Source organism: Psittacula echo (genome assembly GCF_963264785.1).
Source record: "Psittacula echo genome assembly, chromosome: 2".
Lineage (NCBI taxonomy): Eukaryota > Metazoa > Chordata > Aves > Psittaciformes > Psittacidae > Psittacula > Psittacula echo.
The window spans coordinates 81,093,649-81,120,271 of NC_137737.1; the positions used below are offsets into that span (position 1 = coordinate 81,093,649).

General features: G+C 37.6%; 1 protein-coding gene across 2 annotated transcripts in view; it reads left to right on the forward strand.

The window, feature by feature from the left end:
- Positions 1–26,623, forward strand: part of CDH18 (cadherin 18) — a gene marked incomplete at both ends in the record, with an annotated part of 176,824 nt that overhangs the window by 129,525 nt on the left and 20,676 nt on the right. For both annotated transcript variants that reach the window (XM_080609876.1, XM_080609877.1), the window contains 3 exons: positions 141–394; positions 16,723–16,859; positions 25,996–26,117. In XM_080609876.1, the coding sequence (XP_080466002.1) occupies positions 141–394; positions 16,723–16,859; positions 25,996–26,117 (513 nt within the window). The remainder of the gene's footprint in view (positions 1–140; positions 395–16,722; positions 16,860–25,995; positions 26,118–26,623) is intronic.

Below are 26,623 nucleotides of genomic sequence, written 5' to 3' on the forward strand. Positions count from 1 at the left end.
AGAATATCACAGAATATTGTCCCTATCCAGTAACATGGAGAAATGTGGTTTAAATTAAATGGAAAAGATATATTTAGCTTGCTAGCAGACTAAACTGAAGCATAGAATGGCAAAGATAAATCTGTTTTTTCCACCAACAGCCACTCAACTATGAAAAAAAGAAGTCATATACACTTAATATAGAAGGAGCAAATACTCACCTTGATTTCCGCTTTTCACACTTGGGTCCATTCAAAGATGTAACAATGTTGAAGATCATTGTTGGTGATGTGGACGAACCTCCGCTTTTCACTATGCCTTCCTATGTCATGGAAGTTTATGAAAATGCGAAGATTGGGACTGCTGTTGGCACAGTAACAGCACAGGATCCTGACGCTGCCAACAGTTTAGTGAGGTACAGTATGTCAAATTTATATGTGATTGAACTTCACCACCTAAAGGGTTAGTGGGATTTTGGAAGTGTGAAACTTTTATTTTAGTACAGACAGGGAAACAACTCAGAACCATGTCCTCATCACTGTATATGGATTTGACTTAATAACATAGTCTTCAACCTGCTGTTGGTTTGCACTGAAATTGCCATCTAGCCATTGGTCTGAACAAAGGTCTGTGTGCACTAGTTCCTGTAACAGCACCTGTCCAAACAGCTCACTGAACAAGGCCAGTATATGTTGCCACATAATATAAAATGGTGCAATTCACTTGCCTGCTGCTAATCAGTATCCTGCCACTGGTTCTAAATCTGTTCAGGATCATAATGCCCTTCTTCCCTTGTCATGCTTGTATTGTGCTGGCCCTCTGCATGCTTGCCATGCTGTAGCTGCCTCAGGAGCTTTTGCAAGACAGGAACTGGTTTAGGCATGCCTTTCCTCCCAGACAAAGGTATAATTTTTGCAAAAGTGTGTTGGAGAAAAAAACCATTGTTTTGTAATATGCTTCAGTTTTAGTGGGGTGTCAAAAGAATAGAATGGGTGTAATAACACACCTCACTGATGTTGCTAGGTATAAGTCATGGTATCTCAATTACAACGTCTAGGGCAAAGAGAAATACTGAGAACCAAGCACTTGCAGCATCAGATACGTCTTAGTATGTAACATACTAAGAAGAAAAGATTTTGATAGTCTTATTAATGAAATTCATTCTTAAAGAAAATGTTCTCATTTGCTTTTCTGGCCAGAATATTTTTTATAGCAAGTGAACTGTTTTGGAAATAGGTCATGTTCTGAACTAAAGAAATTAAATCAAGCTGGAAATGCCCCAACAGCAAGCTTGAAAAAGCATTAATGCCAAATATATGTACACATATCTATATCTATATATATATATATGGACATTAATTTGAAAACTTCTAAATTTAAAAGAACTTGAATTTAACCTTGAGCACTCCAGAACTGGGGTTTGAAGTCATTGCTGGTTTAGAGTAAAGCTTTCAGCAACATGTTTTCAGCTGTAGTAAGATCCAACAACATTTTTACTAGCTTCGTTTGTGGGATGAGTTTCTTTCTAAACTGACATGCAGTGTGAAAATTTTGTGGAACAATACATGAGTGTCTCAAATGTGGTACTGGATGTAAAATGTTTCAGAAAAAAAAATTATTCACGAAAACATATTTGATGCTATTCCTTTTTATGATGTAATGGTATATATAGCTTTTGTAGAAATCATATGAGTATATACTTGGAAAACAGTTTTTCTTAAACTAATCAGGCATGTGTAGTCTCCTGCCTAAGTCAAAATCTGCTGGGTGAGTGTAATAGTCTTGGTAAGATGAAACAATTTTTTGCAGAACAATGAAAGCCTCAGGTTTTATGGTTCTCTTGTGCTAATAGTCTAAGATTCAGAATGTTTAGTGTCAGATAATCGATAAATACAATTTCTTAGTGTCAAGTTACTGCCTTTGAAAAATTACCAGTATGGTATTTGTGTCTAAATCACAACATAAATAAGAACATTTCACTAAAAATAGCTGCTAAGTGCCTGTATCTTTAATACTATGATTCTGAAACATCAGCTAATAGAGTCAGATAAATTAGCCATCATGGTCATTTGGGAGTAAGAAGGGCAAGTGTAGATTTGACTGGTTCCTCCATAATTCAACCGCATGTGGCCCCTTAGAGTTTTGTCTAGAAAAGAGCAAGACAACCATGGTAAAATGAAAGCAGCAGCAGTTTGTACCAAGGCTGGGAAAGCCAGAAATAGATTTTCTGGGTGAAACAGGCAATAATTTGGAGACAGAGGGATTGGAAAAAAAAAATATTTCCACATGTTTTGCTTTCTGTGTTGGCCTTTTTTTTTTCCAATCAGGAATTTGTAACCAGTGATTGAAGCCAGAGTATTAAATATCATATTATTCAAATAATTGAGAAAACAGTCTTTACATTTGCCCATCCTATTTTTTCTCCCCACTGGCATTTGTTTTTGCGTTGTTCCTTCTATCTCTCTCTGTTTCAACGGGGAAAAAATAAAGTGCTAGGAAAACATCAAATCACAAAGCTCTGAAACAAGCAAGTCCTCAAGTTACATGTTGCAGGGGTTCAGCAGGGGCAATAGCAGCTCAGATATACTGGATATATCATTATATTGTGACTGGGTCCACTCTCGAGCCAGCCTTTATCCATACTGACGGAACTCACAGTGAACATTTTTTGAAGATGCTGATACTCCAAGGCCTGGACTAACACGTTGGTGCATGGGACTGGGAAGAGGCACCAAGCTGGGTTTGTGTGCCCTCAAGTTTTCCTTAAGCCTTATCCTGTGATAGGATAAAGGATGCTCTAGGAATGGGCAAATGTAAAACCCCTCCCCTCACCTTGCTTTTCACAGAAGCATTTACACAGTGCAGAAAAAGGCTTTGTGTTGTTTCAAGATTTGGCTGGCTGCACCTTGGGATTCTATGTGTTGGAAGCAATGCGAAGTAGGCCAGGCCAGCCAGGCAGAGCTGCTGCTCAACTGGAGGCAGGGCCCAGCCCCATGCTCCACTCATAGTGGTAAGCAAAGAAGCAATGTGAAGAAAGCTGTTTCTACCAATCAGAAGTATGCACACAGCTCACAGGTCCTTCTGTGCTGGTTTTCAAGAAATGCCTACACTGTCCATCTGAAACCCTGACGAGTCTGAGGGTAATGAGACCATGTTTCTCTTAATTTCCACACAGTTCCTATTTAATTCAAAATAAAAATAGTTGTTATAAAAATAAACCCAAGAAGGTTCAATGTGACTTTCTTGGGAAGCGTAGATCACAGTCGCCAGGGACAATAGCTATAGGTAGGACTTTCACAGTTGACCAGTGTTGAGCAGTGAAGTAATGGTTCCTCAGCAAAATGACTCAGTAACATCTCCAAATGCCATGAGTCTTCAGAGCAAGCTGTGGAGCAGCAATTTTCTTAAGGGTTTTTATTAATCCACTTGTGCATCCTTTCCACTTTATGAGGGTGCTCATTGCTGTGTGTAAGATTGATAAAGCATTAGGCACTCACAGTTGCAACCATATCACTTCTTTGCTGTCCAGGTGCTAAAAGAGATACAGTGCTGTGATTTGTTCACTGCTCAATTAAGTAACAATTTATTTTGGTGGCAGGAACAATTCTTATAACCAGAATAATTGTTAGAGGAGTAGTTTACAGTAATTAACAAAGCCAAAGGGAAATCTTTCTTTAAAAGTTATTTGAGCTAAACCCCAAAATAAATAACAAGCCCTATTGTTTTCAGCAGAAATGAAGCTGAAGGGGCTTTTTTGTCCTTATTTCCTCACTACATTTTCATCACAGTGATTTCACCTTGCTCCTGAGCTGAGCAGTCCTCCGAGGGCACTGACTTTGAGCCGGTAGTTGTATTATTGTTCCACTTTTTCAAAACTAGTAAAAGAACTTCTGTAATAACAAATGTAGCTATTACAGGTATGTTTTATTCTGACATTATCTGTTTGGCAATTTGGGTTGGTTTAAAGGATTTTTCTTTTTAATTTGATATTTCTTTTTAAAAATTATACAAGTGCATTTTCAAGTAAATTAAAAATGGTTTTGACACATGACATCCTTCTCTCCAACTTGGAGAGCGTGGATTTGACAAATGGACCACTTATTAGACTAGCAATTGGCTATATGGTCGCACTCAGAGAGTTGTGGTCAACAGCTCAATGTCCAAGTGGAGACCAGTGATAAGTGGTGTTCCTTAGGCATTGGCACTGGGGCCATTACTATTCAATACCCTTGTCAGCAACACAGACAATGGGATTGATTGCAACCTTTGCAAGTTTACTAGTGAAACCAAGCTGTGTGGATGCCATCCAGAGGGACGTGGTCAGGCTCGAGAGGTAGACCACTGCAAACCTTGTAAATGTCATTAAGACCAAGTGCAAAGTCCTTGCATCGGGGCAATCCCAAGCACAGCTCTAGGTTGGGCAGAGAATGGATTGGAAGCAACCCTGTGGAGAAGTACTTCGGGGTGTTGGTTCTCATCAACATGAGCGGTCAATGTGCTCTTGCAGCCAAGAAAGTCAACCACATCCTGGGCTGCATCAAAAGAAGCATGTCCAACAGGTTAAGGGAGGTGATTCTCCTCCTCTACTCCACCCTGGTGAGACCCCATCTGGAGTACTGTGTTCTGCTCTGGGGCCAGCAACACAAGAGGGATGTGGACCTGCTCAAGCAAGTCTAGAGGAGGGCCGCAAAGATGATCCAAGGGCTGGAGCACCTTTCCTATGGAGACAGGCTGAAAGTTCAAGTTGTTCAGCCTCAAGAAGAGAAGGCTCAGGGGAGACCTTATAGTAGCCTTCCAGTACCTAAAGGGGGCCTACAAGAAAGGTGGTGAGGAACTTTTAATAAGGGCACGTAGTGATAGGACAAGGGGGAATGGCTTTAAGCAGAAAAAGGGTAGATTTAGGTTAGCTATTGGGAAGAAATCCTTCATTATGAGGATTGTGAGACACTGGTGCAGGTTGCCCAAAGAAGCTGTGGATGCCCCATCCCTGACAGTGTTCAAGGCCAGGCTGGATGAGGCTTTGAGCAACCTAGCCTAGTGGAAGGTGTCTGTGGTAGGGGAATTGGAACTAGATGATCTTTAAAGTCCCTTCAGACAGTAAGCAGTCTAGGATTCCATGATTCTATGCTACTTTTGGGATTAAATGTTATTATTTTATTGAAAGATGAAAAGCAAACATAATCGTAGAAAGCATAAAAAAGATATTAGAACTCCATCATGTATTAATTTTAAAATAAAAATTTTTTGAGTGTTTTGAATACAGCTATTTACTTAAAAAATTGTGTTCTAATTCAACAGAAATCACCCTAAATTATAATTAATTCACAGAGATCAATGCCTTGTTGTAACATTTATGAGAAACTAATCTCTTTTCATTGCATTATGTCAAGTTGTCTGTTTCCATGCCAAAATCTTTGGTTGCTTGAAAATATCAGGCTTAAATCATGTCTTGTACTACTATCTGGTGCAGAAATAGGTCTTGAAAGTTTCCCATTAAGTATGAAAGAAATCACAAGTATTCAATGATCTAACTATAATTTTATTTTAATATATTACTCATTTTGAATCCCTCCATACTTACTTAGGAATTATCTTTTTTCTTCCTGAACCCATACACAAAAGACTTTTGTGGAGAATAGGGGTGAAAATACCTTCTAATTGGCAAGTTGCATATGTGTACTGGAAGCAGGCCGAGGCTGAAACTCTGCCATCTTCCTGTGGGTGATTCTTGGGTGGTGAGTTCAGCTAGCCACAATGCATACTCCCAGTGACACTTGGAGCTCCCAGACTGCATCTGGAGTGGTTTTCAGAAAAATAATGTTGCTGCTGTTCCCCAAGCCTCCTCCAGGTGATTCAGAAAAGAGCAAAGGCATAGTTTTAAGACCATGATACTTTTTGAAACGGATATTAATAGTGAAAATGGTTGCATGACATAGGCAGATTCCCTCATATTAATCTGATCCCAGTTTCATACCGATTTGAGGAAGGAACTGAGAGTCTGTGTTAATATTATACCTTGGTAAGAGTAGTATTTGAGAAATAAGTCATGCTATTATAAAAATTCTGCAACAGCAGCTTACTCCTTTTGCTGCTTCTGCCGTCTTCATCATGCAGTGGTACAGAAGGCAAATCACTGTTTTGAGCACTAATAATATGGCCTCTGTCCCCTCTGGTCATTCGTTACTCCCACTTACTACATTTGACTTAGATTGTTTGCATTTCTGTGCAGGAACTGACTCAGCTATTTAACAGAAGACTTCTGGCAAATATGAGTACTGATCAGCAGTCTGTGTGTTATGGTAGTGTCAAATAAGAAATATAAGCACCTTCCCTTTTCAGAATGATGTCTAGCATGGCTGGGTTAAAAATAACCTTATGGGTTTTTTTGATCTGTAGAAGGTTGCTTAGGTTTTGCTACATTAATATATTTGAATTCAAGTAATTTTTTTACTGGACCCTAATCAGTTTGTGATCTACCTTACTGTAATAAATTTTTTTCAATAGGATTGAAATTGATTAGCTATAGGAAACTTCCCAATATCACTAGAAAATGGACTTTCTTGACTGTGCTTCAGACACTACTAAATAGTAGTAGTGCTAAAATAGTGCTAAAACCACAGTAAAACACAGAATAAATACATATGAAACATAAAGGTACACATGGTTCTCTTTTTTAGAAAATAATTGCTTTTCTTCCAGAAAAGGCAGAACAAGCAAACCAATAACAAAACTAGAAACACAATAGCCAAAAACCAAGGAAAGACAAAAAAAAGCTGGGCTGTTTTTTTTTTTTGTTTGTATGATTTTGTGAATATCAAACTTAATTTCTTGCTAAGTTAGTAAAGAATATAAGTATAATCTCAGCTCTGATTCTGGCTTCTCACTTTTCTAGCAGTCTTACAGTATTGCCTTTTAATGGATGGTGTCATAGTGATTCTGATACATTAATATATTAATGACTACTAAAATCATAGAGTCATAGAATAGTTAGGGTTGGAAAGGACCTTAGGATCATCTAGTTCCAACCCCCCTGCCATGGGCAGGGACACCTCACACTAAACCATGTCACCCAAGGCCTCAACCAACTTGGCCTTGAACACCGCCAAGGATGGAGCATTCACAACCTCCCTGGGCAACCCATTCCAGTGCCTCACCACCCTCACACTAAAGAATTTCTTCCTTAGATCCAATCTAAACTTCCCCTGTTTAAGTTTGAACCCATTACCCCTTGTCCTGTCACTACAGTCCCTGATGAATAGTCCCTCCCCAGCATCCTTGTAGGCCCCCTTCAGATACTGGAAGGCTGCTATGAGGTCTCCATGCAGCCTTCTCTTCTCCAGGCCTAACAGCCCCAACTTTCACAGCCTCTCTTCATACAGGAGGTGCTCCAGTCCCCTGTTCATCCTCGTGGCCCTCCTCTGGACTTGTTCCAACAGTTCCATGTCCTTTTTATGTTGAGGACACCAGAACTGCACACAATACTCCAAGTGAGGTCTCACGAGAGCAGAGTAGAGGGGCAGGATCACCTCCTTCGACCTGCTGGTCATGCTCCTTTTGATGCAGCCCAGTATGTGGTTGGCTTTCTGGGCTGCGAACACACACTGGTGGCTCATGTGCTTTCCAACACAATTCTTGTTATCCAGAAACTATTATGAATTCAAAGTTGCCTTGCCCTGGTTTGATTTAAATTGACAGCCTTCTCTTCCTTTCTTTCAGATACAATATTGGAAAATTAATGAATGACAAGTAAATTCTGATTGCAATAATTACTGTGGCATAGGAAATTGTTCTTCAGTTTCTGCATCAGGCAGAGAAACTTATTTTAACTTTTGCTGCATTGGTAGTTAAAGATAGACATAAGTTTAATACTATCTGGCATGAGCTTTTAGAAAATCATGTTAACTTTCAGTAAATGGTATTTTAAGAGGCTTGTTCACAAGCAGATGAAAGAACATACCCATGGAGTTCCATGTATTCTTATTATTATTTCTGAGAACCTTAAAGACATTAAGTGTTGTGGAAGGATTCTGGGTGCAGATTATATTTCTGATATAAAGTTTATATTTACTGGGAGTAGAATAAAACCTGAAGTTTTGATTCCAACTCAGTCACTCAAATTTGGTCGCATAGTGCCAGCATATTAAATGAAGGGTGGTAAAGGAGAGAGCTGTGTGAGGGAATTGGGGTAGGTGAAAAAGAAAATCTTTTTTATTCCTCTGTCATCTGAGCTCAGTATTCCTTTCTGTGCTGCTCCCCCCTACTGTCAGTAAGGAGAGGGCATAAGATTGATCCCCTGCTGGAAAATATAAAAGCCTGTTCACCTAGTTGTATTTGTTTTTCTTACTTGCTCTTTGAGAATCACGTAAGTGGAACAAGGTCAGTTTGTTTTATGCTATCCTGTGCACAGGATGCACTGTTAGTTGTACTTAGGGCAGCCTCCTGAGATCAATGCCATCATGTAGAGTGACCGTCCCTCTTTCACATGCTCGATGGAGGAACAGCCTTCTCCAGATCCTGCCAACCTTGTGCTTGTAGAGACAAAGGCAGACATCTGTTCTCCACTCCAGAGCGTGACACTGTCATACCCTGTGATGAACACTTACAGATAAACAGTTGTATCTTCCCAGGGTATGTGAATGGCTCACAGTTAGATAGCAGAGAGTTTCTGTGTTGTTCTCCTTCTCACCTTCTTCATTCATTTGCTCTTTGTATTCCTCCAGTATTACTATTCTCTAAGATTATCAGTAAATCAAAACAGAAAAAGAACAACCTGTTTTGAATAGGGATTCAAAGAGAGGATTTTTTTGTCCAATTTCTTCTCCAATTCTTTGTCTTCACAGGAAAGAACCATTTTAAACCTTTTTTTTTTTTTTTTTGTAGTGTTGAGGTGGGAGATCTGTTGCTGACTTTTTCCATGGGGCCTTGAATTATTTTTGATTTTTGTCAAACTACGTGTCCCAAACCTCCCACTAACAAAAATGTCCACCTCTCTGTGCAGGAACTGGTAAGCTGTTCTGACAGTTGTTCTGATTAGGAAGCAGCCAGCTCAGGAGGGTGGTCAAAATCTCACAGCAACCAGAACCACCTCCACACATCACTTAGAGCTGTGAGAGAAGACACTGACAGATCATCTTTATATGGTGACTCTGAGAGCCTGGCATTTTATGCCAGGACATCATCTCTACGTTTCTATAAATGCCACTGACTTCAGAATGCCTCTGGTATTCAAAATTCTTTAATGGTTTTAGAGTCAGCCTTCATATCTGAACATCTCTGTCGTGTGTTCTTTTGATAAGTCCATTCAACTCCAATAAATAAGCATAAATCTATGAATCTAGATTTAATTTGGTTTAGTCTTCAGTATGGGAGAAAAAAAAAAGATAATATGGTAAGTAGAATACCATTCTTTAGCTGGTAAACTCTTTAGGAACAAAAGGTGATTCTCATGTAACGCTGCACTTTGTTTCTTAGCAGAACTGGAATCTGAATGTTAATCTCTGAATAAAAAGCAACTTCAGCATGACAATTTTGCCATCAACACATCAACTTGAAATGAATTTGTACAATTGTAAACCTCTGAAGAGATTCACAAAGTCAGGAAAAGAAGACAAACCTTTATCTTGCTTTGACTTCTGAGTTATGCCTCTGAGAGTGTGGGCTGTACTCAGCCTACATTTACTGGCAGAATTAGCTAGAAAAGATGATCAAGTGCTTAACACATGCAGACAGAAATTGTCAGCTAAAAAAGATGGGTGTAAAGAAATGGCTCATTTCCTTCAAATGAACAGCATTCCCATTTTCCAGTGCCCAAGGTGAGTAGTGTGCTAGCAATGCATAGGGGATGAGAATGAGAGCAGGAGCAGAAAGCCAAGTTTTGCATGAAGTGCAAACTGGTAGTGGCTGCCTCTTAGAGGCTTTGTTGGGAGTGAGCAAGTTAAGTGCTTGCAACTCCCCATGCCTCCCAAGATCTTCAACCTCACATTTCCAGGACAAGGAGAGGGAAGGCTGCCACTTCTGCTGAGCTAAGATTCTGGTATGAGAGGTGAGTCAGGAGTCCCATATGGGAGACAGCAAAGTCCTGCTGATTAGCATCCATCATGATTAGCAGGATGGATGACAGCTAGCAGTCAGCACCAGAGCTAACTCAGTGTCAAAACAAGTTCCTGCAAACTGAGAGGAGCAGTATTTTTCTTAAAGTTATGCGATGCCTGTATGAAAAAAGAAAACAGAAGAATGGTAAACAGAGAGATTACCTTTTCCAAGACCTCTTCAGATGTATTTCATTTTCACAACTGGAAAGCACAGCTGAAGGCAGTAGTTCTCAGTAGTAGTCTTCTGCTGAGAAGCTCTAGAACATCTAGTGTCTCCTTAATCTACCAGCTATGCTGCAGGAAGAAAATTGGTTACCTGCTGTATTGGCAGCCAACTTCTGACTCACTTCACAATTGCTTTTTTTTCCTAGAGAAGTTGTTTGAACTATGGGGAAATAGATTGGCCCTGGAAGGGAGGTAGTGTAGTGCAAGACAGTCAGGGCACTAGAACGTCTCCCTCCTGCCTCATTTAGCTTCAAGGGCATGCTGCTGGTTTCCAGGCTCATGAGGAGTGCTTCTGTCAGAAGTTAGAGAGAAAATAAAAGGCATGCACCAGAGCTGTGTCACACCATGAGCCATTGCTTGTTGCTCTCTAGCTGGCCAAACGCAGCTGATCAGTTCTGTTAGTATTCATTCTCATATTGCTCCCTCCCTCACCCTGTGCAGCTGTCGCTTATGCTTCTTATTCTAACTAATTTTTTAAAAGAAAAAAAAAAAATCTCTATATCTCTATATCGAGTCTAAGCATCTCTTTATGAGAAAATTTCTTTGCTTAACTTTTAACTACATAGATTCCATTTTAATGGTATTTGATTTCTGGTTGAAATTCTAGTCTTTAGATGGTATATTCTGGTCTTCAGATGGTATATTTGGTTTGACAGAGGATCCAGCCTCTTCCTGTGGCCTTTTAAAAGTGCTTCTTTGAACCAATTCCAGTTATTGGAGAACTGGCTATTTACCTATATCTCAGTACAAAATCCTAAGAAGTACTGTGACCTGTGAATCCACATCTAGCTGGGGCTTTGGAAGTTCATTAGCAATAGCAGGTTTGTAGCCAGGTTGTAATCGAGTTCTTGTTTGCAATTGGTAAATAAAATGATAAAATAATAAATTAACAAATTAATAATATTAATTAATAAATTAATAAAACAGAATAATGAAAGGACAAGCTAAAGGCTTGATTAAAGCCCCCCCCCCAAAAAAAAAAAAAAAAAAAAAAAAAGACTAGTTAAAAACTCAAAACCATTTAGAAACACAAATAACAGAAGTCACTGCAGCCAGGAGCTTTGTCATGGTTCAAGCCCAGCCAGAAACTCAGAACCATGCAGCCACTCGCTCACTCTTCTTGCTTTTCCCCCCGCTGCTCCCAGAGGGATGGGGAGGAGAGTCAAAACAATGTAAACCCTTTAGCTGGAATAAGGACGCATGGATGGAAACTGGGAATGCCCTTCTGTTCAATGTCTCTGCCTAATAAAAACATGGCACATGTTGCATTTCCCAGTGCTAACAGGACTGTTTTGGCATTTAATTTACTTCAGATGCTCTTCAGATAGTGTGACTAATAGGTTTTCTATATTCATGATCCTTTTTAATGCAGTTTCTTTAAGATTGGTTTCTCTTGCTGGTTTGGATGTAAATAGTTTATGGAGAGCTGTTTATCCAGGCATGTCTTGTTATTAGGTCTCTTTATTAACATGTGCCATGCAACACAGATGTGCTGATATAATTATTAAAAGTATGCCAATTCACCCAGCATTGTCATGACTAAGTGTCTGCAAACAACATCTGCAATAAACATTATAAATTCATTTTTAGATTAATGCATTCTAAGTAAGAAGAAACAGTCAACTGAATTAAGGTGAAAATTCATTTTTGAAGTAACTCTTTGAAATTCAGAACTTGCAGTAATGCTTTTTACAGTTTAGAAAAAGCATTGCAAGGCAGCTCAGTAGAAGTGGAAGGAGGGGTAGGAGGGGAAGGGTATGACTCTGTTGCCACTATTTGCTAGCTGAAAGTAATTTTCTTACTAGATGAAATAAATTCTGAAGCCTAAGTAAAGCATCCTTAGCTCTGGAGTATGCTGTATTTATGGATATACCTGGTCTCTACTTTCAATCTGTAGATAAATCAATCAGTGGCTAATATCTATAAAGTTCTAAAATATTTATCAGTTTGTAAATACAATTACACTTGTTCTAAATGTCCTTCTTATATGTGACAAAAATGAGTGGCTGTATTAAGGGAGTTTCTTGTGCAAAATATTTTTAGAGCACTTGGAGCAGCGCTTTAAACTAGCATTCCCACTTCTGCTGCTGTGGGGGAGTATCTTCTGTAACTTGTTCTGCTGAGATATTCATGAAGGTTGGGAACCACCTTCCCAGCCTTCTGAGCAGTTCAAATGGCTGCCTTAAGTAGAATACAAAAAGCAATTTTAAGGGAGAACCGAGAATAATGGAGGAGAACTGAACACCATAATCATGAGAAAGCATAAGGAAGGGCTGCTGTTCTATTTATTTATGATCAAGAAAACTTCTGTCAAGATGCAGCTGCTACAGTATGTCTGTAACTGTATGCAAAAGTTAGCACACAAAGGGGAAGTGCTACTGTGGATAAATTAGAAATATTTTTCATTATTCTAGTATTACTGGAAGTAAAAGTGTTAGTTCAATAAGTTACCTCAGGATCGCTGTATTTCCATTAATAATACAGAAAACACAATTGAAAGTATTAATCCAATACTGAGTTCTTTAAACTGAGAGTTTTGAGCTTCTATAGAATAAGTATAAATAACTGATTTAGAAAAACATGTTCAGATTTAAAAAAATAAGGCCACCTTTTCCTATGCATCTCTGAAAATGAAGTGTTACACAGTCACAATTTGTAACAGAATAAAAATCTGTTTTTTCTACACAAGCTTCATATTTGGGACAAATATTTGTCATTTTCAGTTGTGTACTTAATTCAGAGGGAGAGCTAATGATTTGTTATAAGTAAGTCACACACACACAAAAGCAGCTGAATATTGTACTGCTTAATTTTTTTTTTTCTCAATTAAGTCCAATTTAAAATCCTGTCTATTTTTAAGCTACTGTCTACAAATACTACATAGCCCCATTTTTAGGGTTCTGAGGTCAGCACAATACTGATTCACAGAGTATTCACTGTGCCTGATGTTGATAATGAGTAATGTCATGGTTTAAGCCCAGGCCGTAAATCAGAACCACGCAGTCCACTTCCCCCCACCTTTCTTCCCTCCGCTTCTGGAGGAACGGGAAGGAGAATCAAAAGAATGCAACTCCCACGGGTTGAGATAAGAACAGTTTAATAACTAAGGTATAACACAAATCACTACTGCTACCACTAATAGTAATAATGATAAAGGAAATAACAAGGAAGAGAATACAACCGCTCACCAACCGGTACCTCGCCCCCACCCCGCAGTGATCCAGCCCTTCCGGGAACTCTCAGTTCCACATCCTGGGCATGACGTGCTGTGGTATGGAATACCTCTTTGGCTAGTTTGGGTCAGGTGTCCTGTCCCCGCTTCCTCCCGGCCCCCCCTCCTCCGTGGCAGAGCATGAGACTCACAAAGTCCTTAGTCAGTCTAAACATCGGTGTAATCAGCTTTGTTCCCAGGCCAAAAGTCAAAAACACAGTGCTGCAACAGCTACTAAGAAGGAGGGAAAATGACTGCTACTGCTGAACCCAGGACAAGTAAACAATGTCCACAGTAATAAGTGTTTGCAGGGACAAGATTTACGTTATAAATTGTTTTGGATTTGCAGCACATAATCCATAAGAATATATAAGGTCAGTGAAACTAAGGTCAGTGAAACTTTTTTTTTTTTTTTGTTAGCAAAGAATTCTTATCATTATCAGGAGACCCTAGAGTCCAGTAGTAGGAGAGAAGGAATTAAATTTCATCGTTGCATACCTGACTGTAAGCTCACCAAGAAAACTGAGGGACAGTGATGCTTCCTATGCATCCTCTGTTAGCATTAGAGTTCATCATGTAAAAGATATTCATGTATAAGTGCACTATCCATCTTACCCAACCAACCATTCATTATGTCTGCCTTAACAATGATATTGTCAAGATGTTCCATCTATTTGTATAGATCAGATTTCCTACACTGCCAAGCATAACATATAAGTCATGGGGAGGATTTCTCCACCTGAAGCATGTATGTTCTGTATGAAGTTCAAATCTCAACATAAATCTGTGTCAATCTTTATGGACTTTCAGAGGTTAATAGGGCTCTGCCTTCTAAGTTTTTGTAATTAGCAAAAGGTAAGGCTAGCTGTGTGCATAGGAGATGCAGCTTCTTCACTGATATTGACACAATCTTTCAAACCATTTCAATGACAGCCACTTGGTGAACCTGAAAATCTGTGCTTCATGGAAGACTGAGACCTGCAGAGACACTGGAAAAATCAGTTTTGAAATTAAAAAGCAAATCCTGATTCCCAGATAGAGAGGTGTGGGTAGCCTGGACCAATAAAATACTGCAAACGGGATAGTTGTGTTGTCCTTTGTTGTTTGTTTTGTGACAGGTCCTCAGAGGATTCCAATATTCCTCAAAACCAGCATGAATTTTCTTGGATAACTGTAACATTAAGCCTGTCATGATTAGTGGGTCATGAATATTGGTCAAGAGTTTGCTTTTAATTCATTGGCTGAGCTTGCTGAGCACTGAGGAACATACCAGCTTTTGGAAGTGTCTGTAATGCCTGCTGTGATTTAGCCATTAGAAATTCGGCGTAGTTATTGTTATTTTTTCTGGCAACATGACTGGGTTTGATTTTTTTTTCATCCAATTTGGAACACAAAACTTAGATTAACTAATGTCCTCTGAGAAAAATATTTCTGACTTACATTCTTAAAAATGGTTGCCCCATACCCTAGGTAATCAAGATCTTTCCAGTCTGCTTTCGGTATTGAAACAGTTTGATTTTGTTACTTTTTTGAAGCAACTTTCAGCTGCTGTATTGTGCATCCAAAGTGCCTTTACTGAGCACTTCTGGTATGTTTTAGAATGAGGTATTCTCAGGTGCTGGTAGTTAATGGACCACATAGAAGTTTTGACTGTAGCTCAGCTGGGAGACAGTTAAATTCTAATTCCAGAGAAACATAGAATTGGTGGGAACTGAGGTCTGCTGTCTCTCCAACATCTCCCACAGTCATATGGGAGCTGTTTCACTCTTCACAATGCCAAAACGAAAGGCGGAGAGCAGGCAAGAAGGAAAGATTTTCTAGCCTAGTTTTGTCTGCTTTGATTCCTGAAGCCTGACCTACAATTCTTTAATTGCTGGAAGTATGGGAAGTGTGAAAAGAAGGTCTTGAGTGCTAGAAGCCAAAATATATTGTAAGGCAGATGTAAAATCCTTCTTGCAGGTGGGAGACGTGGGTTCAGGTTCTCTCCAACAAGGAAGATCTAACTTAAGCCATCAGATCCTAGCTGGGTTTTCCACTGAGTGTCCTATTTGACCATTTAAGGTGAATCACTCAAATTGGTGCCTCCTCTAGTGTTTTCTTTCTTTTCCTTTTTTGCAGGGTATATCTTTATTATTCAATGAAATATTTGTTTGCTTGTTTGTTTCTTCTTTCCACGAATAGTTTAAATAAATATATTGTGAGAGGAATAAACCCCAAGTTATTTTTATTTTTTTTGAGCTTGGCAGCTTTTATGTGCACCACTTTTTACTGGCTGGCGATTACACTTGTGGTGATGTTGAAATAAGAGCAATTGGATGGGACAAATAAATCCTTTTCACCTACTTTTGTATTTATATATTTTGTAAAGCTTTTGTTTATCAAAAACTTCACAGAATAATAGCAGGCCTAACAAATTATCAGGAGAAACAGTTATGGTTTATAAAAGACTTAGAATCTTTTCCTTATTTTTTTTCAAGTCTGAAGTTGGTGAAGAATGCTTGATAGGGGTCTGTAATTGCTTCATTTTTGTAAATGATTCCAGCTTTGCGAAAAAATGTTTTGTCACTCTCTAGTGTTCCCTCCTTCTGCTGCCATAACCCACTTCAAGGCTTTGACTTTCTCTGTTAAGCAAAGTTCCCAGAAGTCAAGGGATTTAAGCAAGGCTGCTTAGTTCTGCTTGTAGGTTAGTGTCAATTGCAACTCTAGGAAACATCTCTTTGTGCTGCTAGTCTCTGTAGTGGTTACGTTCAAAATGGCTTATGTCATCATTTAACCAACTTCATGTCAGACAGACATGCTTCAAAACAGGTATCAGGACTGGGCATGCTGGTTTGCAGTGACAAGCAAATAAGCAGAATAATATCTTAATATATTTCTGTTTTCTACCTTTCCATTTTATGATATTTTTAGTCAAAATATATGTGTATCTTACCTTTGATAGGATATTGCTGTGTAAAATATCACCTGTTAACAATTTATATCTTTGTGACTCACAGTGAAAACCTTATTATTTATCAAAAGAAATGTAACATTATGAAAGGACTGAAAAATATAGTGTTACTTTGGGTGTCTCCATAATTCAGAATTTTTCTTGCAGTGCTTTTAAAAATTTCTGTGACTTTAAAGGCTTGAAAGTAATATTCTTATGTGGCTTTCTGTTACTTCAGTTTATACATACAACAGTGAGTATATATTTGTTGGTTTATTTCTTCATAGGTATTTCATTGAACAAAACACAGAAGAAGACAGGTATTTCACCATTGATGCTAACACTGGGACTATTAAGACTGCCAAGATCTTTGACAGAGAGGAGACACCTTGGTACAACGTCACAGTGGCTGCTTCTGAGATAGGTAAATAACATATTTGGCACATAGTATTAAAAAAACAAACAAAAAACAAAAACAAAACAAAACAAATTGCAAAACAGAAACTAGAAGTATAATTTTCAGATTTTAAGAAACACTATCTTGAGATGTTATGTTTTTTTAAATATCATTGTGTTCTTATTGGGTTTTTAGCCATTTTGGATAAAAGAGTTTTCTCTGTATGTAGAAATTCCTTAATTCTATGGAACAAGTAAACAAACCTCCATGTGCCTATGTAATTTCATCTGTGTAAATTTACTATGTTTTTCTGTATGAGATAGAAGGTTGACAGTTTACCCAGGAACAGTTCCAAGCATTCAGTGTCCTAAAATCAATAGTTTGTGATTTTGTGTCTCATATTTCATATACCTTAGAAGAAAACACTGTATAGTATTGTCTGAGAGATTCATCCTTCCTTCTTGGATCTGCTGTTAACCTATTTCATTGAATTAGAGTGTTAGCTATGTCAATATTAAGTTATATGTGACAGGTGCCTAGTAGTTGCTGATTATCAGGGTGTACCTCTAGCCTTTTAATAGGCAGATTGACAAGTAAAGATATAATAAATACTTGCCTGTGCATTTGAAAGGCCTCAAAGTGATGAAATTCCATTGCCTCAGATAAGCCCTGCAACAGCCAAGAAATGTCTGACTGAGTAGTCCTAGATAAATATTTTGACATGAGGCAAGAACAGTTTAAAGAACATTTCAGTTCACCTTTTTATTACAGGGTCTTCATTTTGACACAACCAAAGCTGTAAAGTTAAAAAATTCAACAATCCAAACGTAAGATTCCCAACCTGGATCAAAAGATCCAGTCCAGCTAAGTATTCTTTGTGATACTGTCTTCCAGTGGAAGAGATTTTGATTAAAACTGTGAACTACTTTAAGTATATCCCTTTCCTTTTTCCTTTCTTCCTTTTTTTTTTTCTCCTGTGTAGTCCATCATTGCCAGATGACACAATACAGGTTTTACCTGTAACAGATGCCGCTGACGTTACTGAGCCCTCTCGGCTTTGATCTATTTCATCTCCAGGTTAAAAGGGAAGCTGTTCTGCCACTACTTCGTTAGCACACGCTGCAGAATTAACTGCACATACATATTTAATCAGGACAGCATTTTTTTATTATTGTACCTGCTTTCACTACTAAATTGATATTTTAAATGAAGTAAATTTCTATTGTAAATAGTAAAATCTAGAGTTTTATGGTTAGCCCTTTAAAACAGGTCGCCACTGGCGCTTTACTGTGCTTGACAGTGTCTTCGTATATAATGTGTATTATTTCAGTGCATCATGAAATAAAAGATAGTTTAAGCTTAATCATAAGCAGGTGCATAGTAAGTGTTAATTTCAAATACAATTTAATAACCACATTGGGACATACTGAAAAAAGGAGTAGTTGCTAGTCTTTTAGGGAAGCCATCCAGATGTAATATTTTTTCAGAAATAAATCCTAATAGCATTAAATTTAAATGTAGCTTTCTACACATTATTTATTTCATATGATCAAAGGAGTGGTAGTACATGTACTATGCTGGACAACTAGCATGGACAACAGAGAAGGATTAGGAAGGATTATGTTTATAACTAAAAGAAACTAGAATTGTTAAGGAGGATGGAGTGCCTTTATTTTGGCTTGTTTGTCTGTTTTCTTTTTTAAACAGCCTCCTTAGAATTCTTCATTCCAGGTGCAACTTATTACAGGAAAACAGAGATAATTTTTTTCTTCCCCTGCATTTCTTAGTGTTAAAGTTGGCATTGGAAAGATAACGTACGTTTATAATGTTAGTTTGAAAAACAATTTGGTTATGAATAAAGGCAGAGACAGCATTGAAGATGCTGGAGATGGGTGGATGGCAGGCAGCCTAAATAACAGGCAGCCTTTCCTTGTGTCTACTTCTTTGGCCATTTTCTTACCTACAATAATTTGAAAATTACAACACTGCTGTACTCTTCCAAATACATTGTGAAATCTGTAATTGGATCTATGATGGAAGAAGGAGCATATGTTGTGTATAGAACATCAAGGCCCAAACTCTTAAGTGCTATCTAGCCCATACCTCTAGCCTTTAATGATGTTCACTTTGAAGTCCACAAGTAATTACAAGACTAAAGACTAGTTTTAGCTAAGACTAAAACTAAAAATTATTTTGAAGGCTATTTTTACCAGATATTACCAAATTTTTACTAAAATATTATTCAGCCGTGACAGTGGCAGAATTCAAGTTCGTCTGACGTGGTAAGAAGGCATTTGTAGTTTCCATCACCATTTGCTTAGCCAGGAACATAGCAGAATCTGCTATGTACTGCTTGAACAGTAAGATGTGTTCGGCTGAAATAATGTTATGGTTATAGTTAGTTTATCGAAGTATTTTCCTTCTTAAATTTACAGTACACTTCATTGGCAGGATTCAGTTTCTACTGATCATCCTTTGGACAGTTATTTGGACTGTGCTTGTTTTATGCAAAAGAAATTTAGAGTCAATATCATATTTCTACCATAAAATGTATGATATCCTCATGTTTCAGCCTTATTTTTTCTGAACCTTTCATAAGACATTTACTTTCACTTTTATGCTTGGTGTGTTATACACTTTGCATTGATCAAATTTCCCCTCTGAAATCAGAGGGAGTTCTACCACTTTTCTCTGTGGGAATAATGATGTAATTATCAGTGGGGGTTTTCTATTTATGCAGCTATTTGTAAAGCACACCAGAATTCATTGCCGTGAGAATGGGTGGGGGAATCCTTTTTCCTTTTAACATGCGCTGCTCTTTAACAGTAGCATACAGTTAGGAAGAATGGGATTTTGTGTCCAGGACACATCACTAGAGCTATTGCTTTGATTGTTTCAGTACTGGTACTTCCTGAAAACTCCTTCTGGTATTAGGGAATAAGAAAAATTATGAAATACTGTATTTTATATTGAAGGATCTACAGACTATATTTAGGTCAGGAGGAAAGACTACAAAAATAATGGTGATAGGATTTCAAAATATGGTTTCACATAGAATTATTCACATTTCAATCACTTATTATAATTTCTGTGAAAAAGTTTATAAAAAGATATTTGAAAGAGGAAGGAGATCGATAGAATTTGCTTGGCTCTATTAAAGATTTCTGACCAAGTCTTTAAGAAGAGCAATGGAAATAGGAAAACACAGAGCAAGTGCACAAAGTTTTGTAACATATGAGAAGCTGAGGAAAGAAATGGAGTCATAGTGAATGGTTGCTCCTTTGGGAATGGAAGAGGTTAGTGTTGAACTGTTTCAAGGACTGGTGTAGGATCTGTCAATTCAAATTCTTTGTAATAAAAGCACACAATGAGAGGAAGTGATTCAGACTCCTAAATAACCTCCCTAGCTTCTAAGAATTAAGGAGGATTGAGAGAAACATGTAAGAACAAGACACATGAAAGTACGGGCTAGATAAAGGAATGACAAAGTGGATACTGTTTGAAATGTCAGGCTCAAAGGGCTATGATCAGCAGGACAAAGTGCAGACGGAGGCTCATCCCTACTGGCGTATCACCAGGGGTTGATACTGAATACAGTACTGTTTAATCTTTTCATTAATTACCTGGTTGATGAGACAGAGTACACTCTCAGCGAGTTGGAAAATGATACACAACTGGAATTACAGCTGATACACCAGAGGGTCATGCTGCCATTCCAAGGGATCTCAGCCAGCTGGAGAAATGGTTGAAGAGGAACCTTGTGAAGTTCAGGAATAGGAAATGCAGAGCCCAGCACCTGGAGAGGAATAAACCCATGCACTAGTACACATGCACCAGACAACTGGCCGGAGAGCAGCTTTTCAAAAAGGGATGTGGAGGTCCTGGTGGATGCCAACTGGACATGAGCCAGCAATGGCTTGTGGCAAAGGTGGCCAACTGCATCCTGCTGTTGTGTGTGAGGAAGAGTGTTGCCATCAGGTTGAGAGAGATGATCCTTCCCCTCTATATAACACTGATGAGGCCACATGTGAAATTCTGGGTCCAGATTAGGTGTCCCCAGTAAAAGAGAGACATGGAGCAACTGTCACTGGATATGGAGTCCAGTGAAGGGGCATGAAATCATTAAGAATGTCTGTCATATAAGGAGAGGCTGAAAGAGCTGGGACCATTCAGCCTGGAAATGAGAAGGCTCAGAAGGAGTGTAAAGAAGATTAAAGATGAGTAAAGATAAACAAAGACTCATCTGAGTAGTATCTATTGAAATGACAGGAGGAAATATGCCCAAATTGAAATACAGAAAATTAAATTTAAACATAAGAAGAAAAGTGTTTTTACCATGGGATTGGTCAGAAATTGGCACAGGTCACCTGGAGAGGTTGTGAAGTGTCTGTTCTTGAAGACACTAAAAACCTAACTGGACATGGCCCAGAGCAATTTACTAGTTGTGCTAGCTGACCCAGCTTTGAGCAGGGTATTTGAACTTGCTGATCTATGGAGGTGCCTTGTAACCTCAACAGTTCTGTGATTTTGTGATACTGGGAACTGTGTGTTGAATGTGGGAAAGAATAGTGTTGTATACTGAAAGAAAATAGGTAGCTGTAAAAATAATTGTGAGTGATTTAATACAGGTTTCTCTCTAGCATATAGTAGTACTGATAACAAGAGCAAAAGCAACAGTAACAGCAAAACCCTAAATCATAGCCCCTGCAAGAAAAATATGGCACTAAAATATAAATGGATGGACTTCTGCCAGTTCCAAAGTCAATTTCAGTTAGTAAAATACATATGTGCTCCAAAGTTTTCAAAGCAGTACTGTAAACAGAACAAATAATAGTACCCTTGAAGTCTTTGTCCTCAATAAGAAGGCATAAAAGCTGCGGGGAGTAAAACACTGATGATTGAAGGAATCAGAGAACGTCTTGGTTTGGGAATGAAAGTGAGGATCTTAGATTTCAGTAGGCATTTCTACTTAGAAATATAGTAAGAAAGACTGTATCAGGAAAGTCCTTTTAGATATTAATTCTAACAACTGAACTGTGTTCAATATCTGCTCAGTAGACAGCAAACCAGCTTCTAGGTACAGCTTTCAGATGATGTTAACACCAAGAGATTACTGGATCCATAAAATACTGGACATGAAGATGGCTAGTAAGAATATCTGTGGTTGTAATAAGACGTGATTTTTTGAAAGCAAATGCTTATATTTCAGAGATTTTAAAGATACTTTCTATTGGGAGTTTTTCATATATATCTGTTATGCAGCTGGTAAGTATACCAGTGTGTAAAAAGGATTTATTTGCTAGATCATTGATCATTTTGGGATGAAGTTGTGGCGGTGCTGAGTGTCTTCAAAATGCTCTACAATGGCTGAGAACAGAAAAGCAGACAATTTCCAAATACTTCACTAAAGAACCAACTTGAATGCAAGGAATTCACAAATTTATTTTTGAAGGGTCCATAAAGAGTTCTAAATTTGTAAAGCTGTGTAAAGGCTGGGAAGAACAGGAAAACTGAAATAACAGGGTTTCTGCCATGTTCTGTCAGATCCCCACTGACTTAAAGAAATGCTAGCAAGAGACAGTAAGAAATGACCACATGAAAGAATATTGCACATATGGAGCCTTGATACCACAGTGTATTAGAAATCAAAATACTTAAGACATCATTATGCAGTCGATTTTATAGACAAAAATCTCCAAGGCTATCAGATACAATCAGACAAGGGGGAGGGACGACACGAAAACCAAACCAAACCAAAAACCTCAAATATATTTGCCTTTGTTTATGCCTTCTGTATGTGCTTCACCATGTATGCTTCATACTAGCTTCAGAGAGTAAGACACTGAAGAGTTGTGTTAGAGCAGTACCTCATTGACGAAATGCAAAGTACCCTGTGATGTGGTATTGAAAGGATTCCAGGAAAACACAGTTATTATCAAAAATACACAACAAAAAATAACTTTCAAAGATATTTTCATAGAGGACCAATAAACCCTGTTCAGAATTAAAATATGTGAAAAGGCAGGACATCTTGTGAGATGTCAGTTCATAAAAAACATAAGAGTTCGGAACAGTCAGTTTACTAACTGTAAACAAAGCTTAAAAACATTCAGGTGCATGTCCAAATTGTAACATAAGCAGCTTTTTCATAATAAGTTTCAATAGAAACAGAAACAATAAGATATAAACAATTAAGAGGAAAAGACAATGCATGAAGAGAAATAATAATTTGCAGCAGCGACATATAAAACCTCTTGAGATTTTGAATAAATATTGAAAGCCCTAAAATTACATTAAAGAGATAAAGTATATAATAATAGTGAGGTGCAGTTATATCTTGTCTTTAGGTGCATAAGGATGTTGCCACCTCATATTGCCATCAGGCAATAGCAAGTTATGAAAAGAATTTGTAAGTTCTTTTTCATGTTTTATGGTTGCAGCCTTCCAGTACCTAAATAGGGCCTACAAGAAGTCCCTCTGGACAGTGACTTTTTACAAGGGCATGTAGTGACAGGGTAAGGGGGAATGGCTTTGAACTAAAATAGGGTAGATTTAGATTAGATACTAGGAGGAAATTCTTTACTGTGAGAGTGGTGAGGCACTGGAACCTTGCCCACCAAGGAACCACTTGCCTAGAGAAGTCATGGCTGTCCCATCACTGGGAAACTGTTTAAGACCAGGTTGGATGGGGCTTTGAGCTACCTGATCTAGTGAAACCTCCCTTGACAGAGATTTGGGACTAGATGATCTTTAAGATCCCTTCCAACACAAAACTATTCTGTGATTCTATGATTATTGTACTGATTAAAGTCAGTATTTAATATTTATGATACAAAAGCATAGACATTCTTTTTAATCCTGTGCTAGGTGGGTTAAATTTTTCATTCAGTTTTCATAAAATCTGTTTAACTATAGCAGCCTAACAAAAAGAAAAAAAAAAGGGGTGCAAAACTGTAAAAGCACAAAAGACTTTTAATGTCAGAACTGTTATTCTGAATGTCATTCAGGTAGAATTTATTTAGATAAAGCCCTTTTGAATTTTGATAATACGAAAGGAAGTCTCGGACAGCAGTAGCTCTATTAAAAAGTTTTCTTAAATTGGGTTTTTTTTTACTCTGGGGTTTTAAAGTTTGCCAACAGAAATTAATGGAAAAAAAATTCAAGACTTCAGACTGTTGGTAGGGATTTCTGTAAGTTCCCCAAGGACTTTCTAGTGGAGGGGCTAATGCTCAGTGGAGTTGACTCACTTACAAATATTTAGTATCCCCGCAAATAACTCTTTGTTTGGGAAAGTCTCAAGCATAAAAAAGGAACTCCTTAGCGCAAGTGCATCACAGCAATGTTTCTGCTTCAGTTACCCCTTAAAACAGTGAGCATTCACTTTGAAAAACCTACTCCTGAGACACAATGATACTAAGACACAGAATAGATCTGACTGTTTTGTAATGCGCAGGCCTGAAATACACATCAGCACCTATTATCTTAAAATTGGAAATTTGCCAAACTGCTGCAAGAAATTTGTCTAATTAACAAAATACACTGCTAAAAGGACCAGTTGTTAGAGTGGTTTGGAGACCTCAGATGAGTTGTATACCTGAAAAAGTTTGGAGAAAATTGGAAAAATTGAAAAATTTCAGCAAGAAAATGTAATTTGCATGTCTATAAACGTCTTCTGATTGCGGTGTTCTAACTTAATGCTAATGTTAATTGGGAATAGAGGTTTGCATATTATCTAAGTTAAGTCTTCATTTTCTGTTGGCTTTTTTTGATCTGCTTTCTATTTCCATTTTATGGGGCTAATTGACTAAGTTCCAAAAGTGAACTAAAGCCATCAGGTGAACATAGACATCAGTTAAAAAGAAAACGTGAAAAATCTGAAGTGAACTTCTAAACCCCAGGCTCTTTGACTAGTATCCCAGGTGAAAACCGAGAAGGATAATGTCAAAAGAAACTTTAACATTCTCAAATATTCTTTTATTAAGAGGCTACCTTACTGGTGGCTTTGAAGACAAATATGTGTCTAATTAATGTTTTTCAGAATTCTGAGGCCATTAAAGGTGTGACAAATCTAAGGCATTTTACAAATGACCCTTTTAGACAGAAGCATGATGTAGATCAATTAAGATCAAAATAACCAAGGCAAATGAGTTTTAGACTAATAATATTCTAGTATTTCTCTTTTTCTTTTTCTTTCTTCCTGTGAGTACACGCAGGGACATGCACTTTTAAAATGTCAATCTCTAAGATCTCATTCTTCTATCTTGTTGAAGAGATGACTTTACTGTCTTGTACTGATAGTTTAATTTAATTGGTGAAAGTAAAATCAAGTTTGACATCTAACCAACTGATATTTACACAGACTTCAGAAGGTAAATTTTATTTAATTATTAAAAAGTTTTAATATAATTCTTTTAACAAAATAAAAATTTATTAGTAATTAGTAATAAGAACAAGGTAATTATGGATTAATATTTTTTTCCCGTTTTATCATGGAAAATATATTCTTGTTGAATGGATTATATTTATTGAAATTTTTGAGGGTGAGCTCAAAATTTTGAGCATGAACTCTCAGAAGTACAGATCATAGCCTAAGACACTGTTACTTAAATATTGTTTTCTTACTGGTGTGTCACTGCTAAAGCAAAAATCTTTAACTACTTTGTGTAATAGCACAGAACCTTGTGAGGAATGTAAACTCAAGCTTGGAAAAGGTTTCTATGTGCCTTTGCATCCATATTATCTTATTTTTGTATTTTAAGGGACTAAGAAGAAGAAGTTTTTAATATTTTTTATTAGGTTTTACTCAATACTACGGTGACACTTTCACATTTATTATAAAGTAATTAATCATTTCATAGCATACAGCGTGACAGTATTTGATAACTCCAACAGCTTTCTGCCACCAGTTCTAGAGTAACATGCATTTTTATTGCTACAGTATAACAGTAACTGAAGACTCATAACATACTTTTCACTTTTTTAAAAATTATTTTTCAAAACAGTTAATGAAACACAGCAAACAACTTTTAGTATCTTGCTGCCTGAAATTCTGCAGCTTTATACAGTTCTTGTCTAGTTATTGTTTAGATATATTTTTAAATTGAGGATGTCATGGAATGTTTAATATTTCAAAAGGCTTTATACCCCCTTATGTATTTTGCAGACAATCCTGAGCTAGTGACCCATGTTCAAGTTGGTGTTAGAATCCTGGACATCAATGACAACCCTCCAGAGCTTGCCAGAGAGTACGATGTAGTTGTCTGTGAGAATGCAAAGCCTGGTCAGGTAACTCTCACGGTTATCTTTCTCCCAGTGAGAAGGAAGAATTTCTTTATTTGTTAATATCACATATGTGAAAAGTTTGATTTGGGGAACACATTGTAATTCTTTCTGATTTCATTTCGTATTTTACATTTGATTCAGCTGTTATAACAATATTAGGTTGAAGGGAGAAGATTTGAGAATTTGTTCAATGTATCTTTCTTGTTGCTGAAAAAAAATTACCAAAAATATCTTTGGTAAATATCTAAAAGTAAAGCTTCAGTCTTGTCAGATAAGTAATGGAATTTGACAAACCACTATCCTAAAACAAAATGGATGAAGCAGATTTAATATCTCTTATCTAAGTGCCATATGGTAGCATACAGCTCACTGAAGTGACTGGTTAACATGGCTGCCATTCTCATTTTTTGCATGTTGATTGACCTTGACCTTGCAGGATCATTACAGGAAAAGAGTTGAAGGGGCTTTTCACAAATGCGAGCATGGGGAGGGGCAGAACTGAGACTGGA